The sequence below is a fragment of the Engraulis encrasicolus genome, chromosome 6 (assembly GCF_034702125.1).
Source record: "Engraulis encrasicolus isolate BLACKSEA-1 chromosome 6, IST_EnEncr_1.0, whole genome shotgun sequence".
Lineage (NCBI taxonomy): Eukaryota > Metazoa > Chordata > Actinopteri > Clupeiformes > Engraulidae > Engraulis > Engraulis encrasicolus.
Genome location: NC_085862.1, coordinates 21,888,471 through 21,900,823, shown reverse-complemented (window position 1 = coordinate 21,900,823; position 12,353 = coordinate 21,888,471). Strand labels below are relative to the sequence as shown.

At 41.2% G+C, this 12,353-nt stretch overlaps 1 protein-coding gene across 4 annotated transcripts; it reads right to left on the bottom strand.

Moving 5' to 3' along the window:
- Nucleotides 1-3,426: 3,426 nt before the first annotated feature.
- Nucleotides 3,427-11,179, bottom strand: scamp4 (secretory carrier membrane protein 4). Of its 4 annotated transcripts, none has more exons than XM_063200917.1 (7): nt 11,142-11,179; nt 10,529-10,561; nt 10,017-10,145; nt 9,588-9,744; nt 7,540-7,641; nt 6,205-6,322; nt 3,427-3,715 (listed from the first exon to the last, which is right to left on the bottom strand). In XM_063200917.1, the coding sequence occupies exons 2-7, from the start codon at nt 10,533-10,535 to the stop codon at nt 3,530-3,532; spliced, it is 699 nt and encodes a 232-aa protein (XP_063056987.1). In that variant the 5' UTR covers nt 10,536-10,561; nt 11,142-11,179; the 3' UTR covers nt 3,427-3,529. The 4 variants fall into 4 exon arrangements, with proteins under 4 accessions (XP_063056987.1, XP_063056986.1, XP_063056985.1 ...); XM_063200916.1 differs by having other exon boundaries at nt 10,891-11,173; XM_063200915.1 differs by having other exon boundaries at nt 11,088-11,173.
- Between the last annotated feature and the right edge of the window lie 1,174 nt (nt 11,180-12,353).

Here is a 12,353-nt window from a genome sequence, read left to right as displayed (position 1 = left end):
AACTTCAAACAGGTACAGTATGTTTGGCTCTAGGAAAAGTCTCATGTGTCTCCTCTCAAGATGAGCATTTCTGACTTCACCACAAGGTAATGGGTGTTTAATGTCACCTTGCACCACATGGGGGGGAATAGTATGATTTTTTGTCATGCTCTTTCCTGCCCTCCTGGTTTCCAGTGTCAGTGAGGAGTCTGCTAGCTTACAGTGCCAATAGGGCACAGCACTGGTGGCTGTGCTGCATGACTGCTGTGTATTACACAGGGCCGCTGACAGCTTTTCCCAGGCCCAGGACAAAGTCTTCTGAAAGGGCCCCACCTAATACATATTATTGCAATGGGGACCCATTTATGGGCCCCCTCTCTCCCTGGGCCCGGGACAACTGACCCTCAAGACAAAAGTTTTTAAGCAGTAGCATTATGACCTGCTTACTCCTGCTCGCCTGCTTCCTCATTCACAAAGATTAAAAAAAAAAAAAAAAAACGGCTCAACTCTTACTCCAACGTTGCCTGAGTCAGCAATGTTCAAAGTGGGGGCTTCTGGGGGTGCTAGGGGGACCACACGTTAGGGGACCACTGGTCTAAGCTGTAACACTCTACCTTATCTCATGCAGGTGGTTTGAACTTTGTTAATCTCCTAGGGTGAGGAGCCCACATGAAAACCAATACTTGATGCAGCCATCATGCATCAACATGACCGCCTGCATGCATGCACCTCATGCATTCAGTAGGAAGCACACGCTGTACTGTAGAACATGCTTTCATTTCAGTGAAGCACATTGAATTGCCTCTGTGTATGAAATGCGCTTTACAAATATACAGGTAATTGCTGCCTTGCTGCACATTAGCACAGTGATCTTCAAAGTGGGGGCCACGGCAGGTTGGCAGGGAAGATATGGCAAAATAACTGAATAATTGAATAACTTAAGCGAGCCAAAATCAGCAAAAAATAAACTTAACAATCCCAGTGGACTAATTTTCTTCTTTACCATGTACATATATTTACATGTATTATGCTTCCTGTAGTACTTGAATGGATTTATGAATGCACCAACTTCATAGAGTTGTGAAACCGGGTGCACATAAAAAAGTAGCGTGGCATGATGGCTTATGTTAGGGGGGCCTTGCTGGAATCTACTGGTATACGAGAGGCTTTGTCATGGCAAGGTTTGGGAACCCCTGCATTAGCACAATCCCTGGATGTGCTTGTTTAATAATTCTCATTTAAGACGGCTGGCAGTACAATTCCTATAGAGACCCTCATTGGTTCTACCTGTACAGTGTACACCCTTATCGACCTCCTTAGAGACAGTGAATGCAGTACAGTGTAGTAAGGGCCAGCGGCACTAGAGATGCACACGATCCAAGATCCGGATCCGGCAGGATCTTAAGCAGTGGATCAGGTATCCGGCAGTTACCTAAAAATCAGGATCTGGTGCATCTCTAGCCTAGGTTTTTCAGTCAGTCTTTCACAACCCCAATTGCTGCATGGAGTGAAAGAACTTTGGAAGCGGGCAGTGTGGCAGTAAGCCAATCAGTCTAAAAAATAGTTTGAGCCAACGTAATAAAAAGGGCCCACGTGTGCGAGTAGGCTATGTGTTTCAACCCTTTCGTAAGATCCTGTATCCGGTTCCGGATCTGGCAGGATCTTAAGCAGTGGATCCGGTATCCGGCAGGATCCTAAAAATCAGGATCCGGTGCATCTCTAAGCGGCACCAAGCTTTTTTGACCGGTGAGGGGGCACCACAAGACGCAAACTTCACAAATATTGTTCATGAAGGGGGCACCGGTGAGGTGCAGTGACCAGGGGCACCACATTTGCTTAATACAGAGCTGCTGAATGCAGTACAGTACCTACAATAAAGTATCTACATTACTACAGCTCCTGGATGACTCTACTCATGGGTGTAGAGTTGATAAATCCAGAGTGCCTTGTGTACAATGAAAGCTTGCTTATGCACAAAAATCCATGAATGTAACTTCTAATGCAAATATTCAGATGTTCTAAGACTGGCTTGCCATGACGGTATGTGCACTGAAATTCACGTGAAATTGTGGATGTGCCATGAAAACCTGTTTGTACATCTGATTTTTTTGGTGCATGTATCTTTCCAGATTTGTACAAACGCAAAGATTCAGAAGGAAATTAGTCTACATGCTGCCTCTAGGTTGCAGCTCAGTCTTCTTTCCTCTTGGATGCCTTAAAAAAAACTCACGTAAGATTCATGTCAAAAGCCTTTTGTGCACCGTTTGATTTGAAAAGGAATGTTTATTGAAATGTCATTCGTTAGTCAAGTCATTACAGGGGGGGTGGGGGTGGGGGGAATTGCAATCTCAATAGTGATTACCGTATGAGTAAAAGACAAATCAACTAAAGGTATTCAACTGCCATGGTAGATCATTTTTTTTGCAGAAAACCACAAAAAATTACAAATAAAAAATATTTTACTTAAAATATGTGGCTGGTACCACTCTGTAAACATAATGGAGCAAGATGGATAAAACATGCACGCACACACGCATGCACACACACACACACGATTGTACAATGTCACAAATTTGTCACAGATGATAAGGCCATGACAAAAAATAAATGGAAAAAATCCTTTTAGCAAAAGAGTGGAAAACTGGCACTGTGCACAATTGAAATGCATACTGTGTATCAGTCAGTCACTTTGAATAGTAGGCATATTATGTTCAGGCACATAGTGTGGCAATAAGCTAAACAGTTAAGCAAATATATATATTTTTAAATCTATGGTTAAGCGAAAAGAAATAAGGCAAAGCAGTGTCTAACGTATGTCAATGCACTGACAAAAAAGTCCTTCAAGCTTATCTGACACAACTTGGATCACATTATTATAGTACACTTGTGTTTCGGTCCTAATCCACATCATATCTTCAGGTCCCCTCAGCAGATAAATGGAATGTATGAATTGTCGCTGCATAAATAAGCATGCCTTCAGCATAAATAAGACATGCACCTGACTACTTCCACTCAGGATATTATGCATGTTGTGACTCCGGGTGATGAAATGTACATTCTGGCATTTCATATAAAAAAAATTGTGAGTACTGAAATATGTCTAGAGAATTTCTCTTAAGAAATACAAGGACCCTTATTCTGGCACATAAGTATTTAAGCAGATTCACTCTGCATCCATAAAAAAAACAGCTGCTAGTACTGAAAGGTGTGCGTCAACCATTTCCGTGAAATACAAGGGCCCAGAATAACATTGGCTTTGTCGACAAGGTATCACATTTCAACAGAACAATGCCTTGCCAATAACTTGTCATCTCAGTGGCTTTCATTTGGTTTCATTCGTATGGTTGTTCCAGTTCTTCATTAAGGACAGAGCTAACGGAGTCATACAGATCCAGTCAACCCAGTAAGGCATTCAATGTAAACAACACCATGACTGAAGATGTGAGCTGGGATTTGACTCTCCCTGCGTTGCGACACTCATGCAAGAAGAGGAGGAGAGAAAGAACAAAATGTATAAGGTGTGACGCCACCTAGTGTCCAACACAGGTCATCACCAGGGTCTGTTGTCTGGGTAGTTGGGTACAGTGGTGGGGTACTGGGGTAGGCTGGGGCCCGACTCGCCTGCCATGGCGTTGAAGCCGGCCTCCCTGACAGGGGCAGACTTCCACATCCCAGTGGTCCACTCCTCCTGGGCACGAGACATGCTGCCCCCTCCCCCACGGTACAACCGGTGAACCTGAGGCAGAGAAGTGGAGAAGAGAAGAAAAGGGTAAAAAGAGGAAAGTCAGAGAGGTGGAGAGGGGGTCAGGCATAGAGCCAGCAACCAGAGATCACAGGTCAGTGTGGTGGACTTTCTCACATGAGTATGTGATGTTTGCTGGAGAAAGGGATTGTGGGTAAATGTGACTAAGTTCTGTTTTTTTCCTCACTTTTCTTTTTTTTAAATTTCCCATAAATGGGTACAATGCACATGGGCAAATCTTGGGACTTTAATATACAGGTAAGCATTTCAACTTAAAGCTTTACAAATATTCAGGTACATGTTGAACTGATAAAAAGCTGACTCGGTGGTCTTTATACAGGGAGTAATGTGTGAAATGCCTTTATTATTTAATCCTTATACGACATGCATTTGATGATTAATTGCCGTCAAAGACAAAGGTCCCCGTTTGTCTCAACCTGTGTGTGTACCACTTCTACTGATAATTGTTACATTTAATAATGTCAAAAAAGTTGCTTGAAAAGAGAAAAAACTTTTTTTCACCAAGGCACTCCAAAAAGTATAGTTAAAAATGTCTTTATTATTATGACATGTCCATTAAGGACTTTTAAAATGGCCCACGCGTAGCAGCAGTTGAGCCTTCTTCAGGGCATGATAATGTAATTGATTTTGAATCATAATGTATAAACAATTATTTTAGAAGAATGTAGTTACAGTAATAATTCATTAGTTACAGTTGTGCTCATATGTTTACATACCCCAGCAGAATAAACGCTTTCTCTGCGATTTTTCACAAAATATGAAGGATTACACAAAACCTTTTTTTTCACCCATGGCTAGTGACTGGCTTAAGATATTTATTAGCAATATTCTGTGTTTACTCTTTCAAAAGCATGATCACAACCCAAACTACCCAAATGACCCTGTTCAAAAGTTTACATACCCTAGTTTCTGATGCTGAATATGGCCCTGTTTAACATCAGGGACCGCTCTAAATTGTTTGTGCTAGTTGTGGATAAGGCTCTTAATGTTCTCAGATGACAAAACAGCACATTCTTCCTGGCAGAATGGTTGTTTCCTATAATATCTTTGGGTGTCTTGCTGGAACCTCACATTTGAGGTTTCCCCTGAGTGGCTCAATGATGTTGAGATCAGGAGAGTGAGATGGTCGCTCAAAAACCTTCATTTTATTCTTTCTGAAGCTAATGACGGGTTGATTTCGCTTTCTGTGTCGAAATATTGTCATATTGGAACAGTTGGAATTTCAATTCAGAAATGCAATATGAGGAGTTTGGTTGGAATCAAGCCAATGGGCAAGGGAATCATTGCATTGCAATGATCATTGCAAGGGAAATTGTTCAGGAGGCATAGGACAACCAAAAAATAACTTCAGGTGAAATATAGGACAACATGAAAAAATGTTGGCACTTGAGGAAAGATGGGCTGTTGGGGGTTGCCAGGAGAAAGCCATAACCACAAAAATGCAAACATGTTATTTTGCATATGATACACCAAATAGCACAGTGAGAAGCATCAAAATGCCTGTGACAAAGTCATTTGGAAAAATGAGATCAATATGGAACTTTTTTAGGCCACTATTAACAGTACCATTTGGAGAACAGTCAATGGAGCCTATGATGAAAGTTACACCATACCCTTCTGTGAAACATGGTCATGGACCACTGATTTCATGGGGACATTTGAGTTACAAATGCATTATACTTTTCATCCATACTCGCAGAATGATGAATACATTGCCCTGTGAAAAATACTGGAGGAAACTTGACACACATCAGCCTTGAAACTGCACATGGTCCATTGTTTGGACATGCCAACATGACAATATTTCAACACAGAAAGCCAAATCAACCCGTCACTAGCTTCAGAAAGAATAAAATTAAGTTTTTGAGCGACCGTCTCACTCTCCTGATCTCAACATCATTGAGCCATTCAGGGGAAACCTCAAATGTGAGGTTCCAGCAAGACACCCAAAAATATTATAGGAAACAACCATTCTGCCAGGAAGAATGTGCTGTTCTGTCATCTGAGAACATTAAGAGCCTTATCCACAACTACCACAAACAATTTAGAGCGGTCCCTGATGTTAAACAGGGCCATATTCAGCATTAGCAACTAGGGTATGTAAACTTTTGAACAGGGTCATTTGGGTAGTTTGGGTTGTGATCATGCTTTTGAAAGAGTAAACACAGAATATTGCTAATAAATATCTTAAGCTAGTCACTAGCAATGAGTGAAAAAAAAGGTTTTGTGTAATCCTTCATATTTTGTGAGAAATCGCAAAGAAAGCGTTTATTCTGCTGGGGTATGTAAACATATGAGCACAACTGTATATCAATTCTTCAAGCTCATTCACTCACTCTTTTGTTGTTATACCTCAGTGATGATGGTGTGCGCATGTGTGTGTGTGTGTTCCTTTGTGTGTACTCACCCGTATGACCACGAGATGATGGTGTGTGTGTGTGTGCGTGTGTGTGTGTGCTCACCCGTATGAGCACCAGGCCCATGAGTACGGCGACAACGGTGAAGAGAAGTGCTGAGATCAGCATGACAATGGCAGAGCCCACGTTGGTGCCAAAGTATGTCACCGTGGCTATCCAACCACTACACCAAGGCACAGGACACACAAAGGAGGAGAGTCATGTCAGAGGATTTCATACAGAAAAACACTGCAATGTCAAGGGGTGTATACCAGGGCTTGACGCTGGCCAAATGCTGGTTAAACTTGGCGGTGGCTAGTAACGATTTCAGTGTCACTAGCCAATTTGGCAGGTAGCTTATTCCTTATGTCAGAGACAGAGTAGCCTATATTCTGTTGTTTGCCCTTTGTGCATCGATTGTTTGTATTTACAATCAAGAAAAGCTCAGTTATTCAGTTTCTATTTGTTAGATTTATTCCAATGTACAAAGCTACGCACTCATCTTCTTGCTTTAGCATCTCATCGTCAGAGCTTAGATGCACAGTATCATGATAAAGAAAAAACAATATCATATTTGTGGCTAGTAGAATAGGTGAGACTCAGGAAAACCACTAGCCACAGTGGCTGGTGACTGCAATAGTTAATGTCAAGCCCTGGTGTATACAGTATCATCATAGAGATGTGTAGTGTCAGAGCTGCATTCCCAATGTCTGGTGTTGCGATTTCAGGGTATTTGTATTACAGCCAAGCAATCAAATGAAAATTCTAGGTGCACAAATAGATTTTGTTATCTCTAAAGAGATAAATAAGTTAACCTAATGTCCAGGCAGACGATTAAATAGTAGGAAAGTTTCCATTCCTGGGCTCTCCACCTCTACTGCAATCTAAAGTATGTACCTAGCTACCCATCTACACTATATTACTGAAAGGATTCACTCACCCATCCAAATGATCAGAATCAGGTGTCCGTATCACTTGGCCAGGCCAAATGTGTATAAAATACAGCACCTAGGCATGCTGACTGTTTTTTTTACAAACATTTGTGAAAGAATGGGCCACTCTCGGGACCTTCACAGAGTCCTAACCTGAACTCAATAAAACACCTTTGGAATGAATTAGAGTGAAGACTGAGAGCCAGGCCTTCCCTCAACCAACATAGGTGTGTGACCTCACCAACGCGCTTTTGGAAGAATGGTCAAAAATTCCTATAATTACATTCCTTAAATTTGTGGACAGTCTTCCCAGATGAGTTTAAGTTGCAATAGCTGAAAAATGTTGACTGATATCCTATTGAACCGTATGGGTTAAGGTTCATGTGTGAGTCAAGGCAGGTGAGTGAATACTTTTGGTAATTTAGTGTAGCTCTCCTCCACCACCACAGTCAACTACCAATATCTGTACCTGGCTCCCCAGCCCGGGATGCCCACCGCCTGGATGATGGCGAGCACACACTGGAGGAAGAAGACGAAGAAGAACATCATGAAGTTGAAGGAGCTGTCAGCCCTGCAGGACACAAACAGACATGGAGATGACAGGTAAGGCTAAGGGTTAGTGGCAGGCATCATATGAGTGATTCTATGATTCGGCTGCGCTTTCAAGTCCATGGATTTTATTTGCCAATTCCACTAACTATTAACTGCATCCAATGATGTTTTGGACATTAGCACACATTTATCTTTCATATAATACAGAAAGTGTAGACATGGCATTATTTCCCTCAGCAAGAATGAATATTTAATACTGGTTTTGGGCGTTTTCATGCCGTCCTGTTTTCCAAATGTCAGATTCAGTCTTCATATTAGCATGTAAAGAAACTTGTTTTGCCCAAGACGATTGCAAATGTTGATTCACAGTAATCATCACCATATGACAAAACTGTCAAAAAGACCACTGTCCTTTCCATTATACATGAAATTTGCCATTTTGTGTGTGTCAACGAAAACTGTGTTAACCGTGTCACGGTCTGAAACCCCCTCCATAAATCAGTAATGGTTTGGTCTTAGGCCATACGAATAACATCACGTGATGTCATAACCTCTTTGGCAGGATATGGGAAGACTTTTTTGGTAAGTTTTGAGCTCCATCCTTCCATAATTTAATCCATTCTTTTTCATGTTCTCATAGCGGGAAGAATCTGAATTAGAAATCACATGTAGAAAAACACAGATAAAGCATACAAATACATGAATTGATTAAGGTGTTGTGGTGGAACTTCTGAGGTCCTCAGTAAGCACAACACCATAAAAATGGCTGAAATGTCAAACCGTGTTACCGTCAATGGTGTTACAATTAGCTATGACAGTTGAGGAGGAGTATGTTTTTGCCATTTTATGTTCATATTGACAGACAAACAAACAAAATAATTTGTGTTCTAGAGAGATGGGTTTGTCTGCTCTGTTTTTTCTCCTAAAAAAGTGCCGACTTGTTCCCCTGCACTGTTGACCGTAACACAGTTGAGTAACACAGTTGACTGTTTTGAAAGTGTTTTTGTGCTATTGATCCCTTATGTGTTGGAAAAATCCTATGAACAGACACTAGGGATTATCTCTGGAGAAGGAAGTCTTGTGTAAGGAGGGCGACTAAATTCAAATCCGACGTTACAGGAATTTATAATGAAAAATGTGTCAGTCTGTATCACAGTGAACCATAAAATCCTACTTATGAAGCTCAACAATCACATTTTCTAAATCAGTTGCACAGATTAATGACAACATTATTGCTAAGGGACATAAGCACTTTCAAACGTATGTTGTTTCAACTCTGTAGTATTTTTATATATGTTTGAAATGACATAGTATTTGTCCATAACACTGTTGACAAAATAATCAAGCAAATGTTCGCTTTCATTAGAGTATTTATCAAATGATTGAGGATTAAGCTTGGCAATTTGTTTGTTTGGAAACTTAAATGTATACACTATGTAAACATCTAGGTCATTTAGTTGAAAAAAAAATACTGATAATTGACATTTTGCTTTTGCCAAAAGCGCAGGCGAATCGTAGAATCACTCTTATGCTTCTCTAGTGCTAGTCCATCCTGAACATGTTGTCTCTGTTGTACAAGGAGTCTACTGAAGTATGTTGCAGGTTTGTTGTGTCTATCTATTTCTACCGGTCTACTACATTGTATTATACATATGCCATCTGCATGTTGAATATATAGAAAGGTAATATGCAGTATGCAAGAGTCTAATTCTTTTTTGATCCGACATTGATGGATTTTTTTGTCTTTGCTGTAGCCTGGTGTATTGGCCAGCTCTGTGTGTGTGTGTGTCCCCTGAAGGCCTTGTAAAGAGTGTGTGTGTGTGTGTGTGTGTATCAGTGTCACCCTGAAGGCCTTGTAGTGTGTGTGTGTGTGTGTGTGTGTGTGTGTGTGTGTGTGTGTGTGTGTGTGTGTGTGTGTGTGTGTGTGTGTGTGTGTGTGTGTGTGTGTGTGTGTGTGCGCGTCACCTGAAGGCCTTGTAGAGGGGTCTGAACCAGCAGGTGTAGCTACAGGGGCTGAAGAGGATCAACCAGAGCAGAGCCAACCCGAAGTTGGTCGCCCCACCCCCTCCCGCCCACCAGGCGATACACGACACGAGGTTGACACACAGCGTGATGGAATACACTGCACAGGAGAGGGATGGAGAGAGAGAGGTGTTCAATGTTGAATGGAATAGTCATTACGCAGAATGTCATGGTGCTTACATCGTTATATCGGCAACTCTTTATAAAAAGAACCCGATATTGATGACACTTTTCTTGCAGTAAAACAGTGGTAGAAAAAGACCTTGGAGAAATAATAATGCCACTGTTGTAAACATCTCAATAGTCATGACAGCTGGGCTGTGTCTCGATAAGAATGGCATCCCAAGGAATCCTATAGAGCTACATGCTTACACATCCACAGCTTGTACACTCTGCCCACCAACAGATGATGCTGTGCAGGAATTTCCTCCTCCACATTCTGATAGAAGCAGGGCTTTAGGCGCATGAACTGTGGTAACGGTGGGAAATTGTTGACCCTCTCTGCGAGATGACAGGAAATACAATAGCAAATAGGGAAAGGAAGTTGAAGGGTGGATACACTGTTTGTTTCATAAATATACTTGATGGAATGTACTGTACAGTATCTAATTTAAGTGATTTAACAACATACATACAACAGTTTCATTTCAAGCTTGTGTGTTTAAAAGGTTTCACATGACATGGGACTGTTGTGTTGCATTGCAAGGGCAGACAGAGCATAGTTACAAAACAAAAACAATTATGATGAGTGATCTGTGTCATTATGGGCGCGGAGAGCCATCCACACAATCCTTGTAAATAGACTCGAATAGACCATACTCGCTCAGACTAATATGTTTCGAAATGTACTTAATCCGACCACACCAACAAGTACAAGTTCTTACCTGCCATGGTTGTGCCTCAGTCTTCTGTTTTATCTATGAAAGAACGTTTAAGTTTTAGACTCATTACAGTTAAAAAACACATACACGCTGAATGAGAGTGTGATTTGTCCAAGTTAATATAAGCAGAGAGGGTCTATGTTGGAGTGTAAACCGGCTAAACCAAACTGAAAAAATCTTGGATAACTTTTATGACAGTCCTATATCAATGAAGCCATCTCGTTAGATGACATGTCAGTCATCCCCTAAGTTACAATCAAGGCAAAATTAATATTAGCACAATGCGCATACTCAAAAGCGAAACCCTTCCAAACTAAAAACACAAATAATATAAAGTGAAATCCGCTGTGACATCGACTACCCACCTTTGACAGTGAACTTAGCCCTCAGAGCCCATTTCCTAGCACTAGTTCTATTCTAGCTAACCTCCAGCTGCTAACGGTACCATTGCTAATTGAAAAACGCCTGTCGGCCAATGCAAGTTAGATGATTTGATTATGAAACAAAGAACAAAACAGTCAATTAAATATTCTGCTTAGCGAATACATACAATAACACTCACAGCGTCAACGCTGGAAAGCAATTGGTTGTCTAGAAGTTTACGATGACATCCTACCTGCCCGCTAACTTCCAAATATGCAGTGCCAGGCAGCCTTCCCTGCTGCATCTCGTGGTTTCAGGGGGAAAAAAATATATCTAATGCATTATGGGAGTGGTAGTTCAGGATGTATTCTTAACCGTTTGTGTCAATGTGTTAAGATTTCCCAAAACTACACATTTTAAAAGAGCATCCGATCCGAGGAAACTCATGTGACTTGTCAAGAGCAAATACTTTTTTTCTATTTGTACACCATAAAACGGCCTCAGAGTGGGCTGTAGTTCTAGTTTTCCCCGAAAATGAAATGTATCAAATACCCGGGAAACGACTACTCATTGTGGGAAGTAGGCTAAAGTGACGGTAAAAATGCAAGAAATGCGGTGATTGAATAGGTCGCACTTCCTCACATCTCTCTAGAATCACCGCATTTCTTAGAGTAGAGTCTAGATTGTAAACAGACAAATCAAAAGTTAAACAAATCAACACAAATGAGCACAATAACACAAACGGCAATGCAATGCTGTACCCTAATGCCATTCAACTTGAAATAGCAGATCAAATTTGTGACATATGCAACGTCAATAGCCTAACTTTAGGCTATATTTTCCATTCAGCTAGATTGGACAGATGTAGGCCTGCCTACCATTTAAAATGGTCCCAATGGTAAAGCAATTCAGTGATGAAAGGCATGCTGCCAAACATCAAAATGTTTATAACAATATAATTAGCAATGTCACCAGTAGGCCTAGGCCTATAGCAACTGGTGAGCCAATGGCCTAAAGCAGTGTTTCTCAAACTTTGTCAGACCGAGGACCACATTGTCCCCCCAAAAAATGTTCAGGGACCACCTGTCAACTGAATTGACAGTTGAGGGATGCTAATTTGACACTGCTCATTTCGATGCCGATCACTTAGGCTACTTTTTATTCACATGACAAGGCTGTATTTTTATGGTGAAAATATGACTTCAGCTATGTTTAGCTTTGTAATAATGCCATAAATATAGCCTACTACTAGCTTGTCTTGGAAAAGTAGAAATCCCCTCGCGGACCACCTGAGCTCTGTCAAGGACCACCAGTGGTCCCCGGACCACACTTTGAGAATCACTGGCCTAAAGAATTTGCAAATTACAGTAGGCCTATGGCCGCCATGACCAATCACATTTGCCAATTCCCAATGGCAGGTGAACTAAACACACCAAAAAGCTGACCAGGTGACATAGTGGGGCAT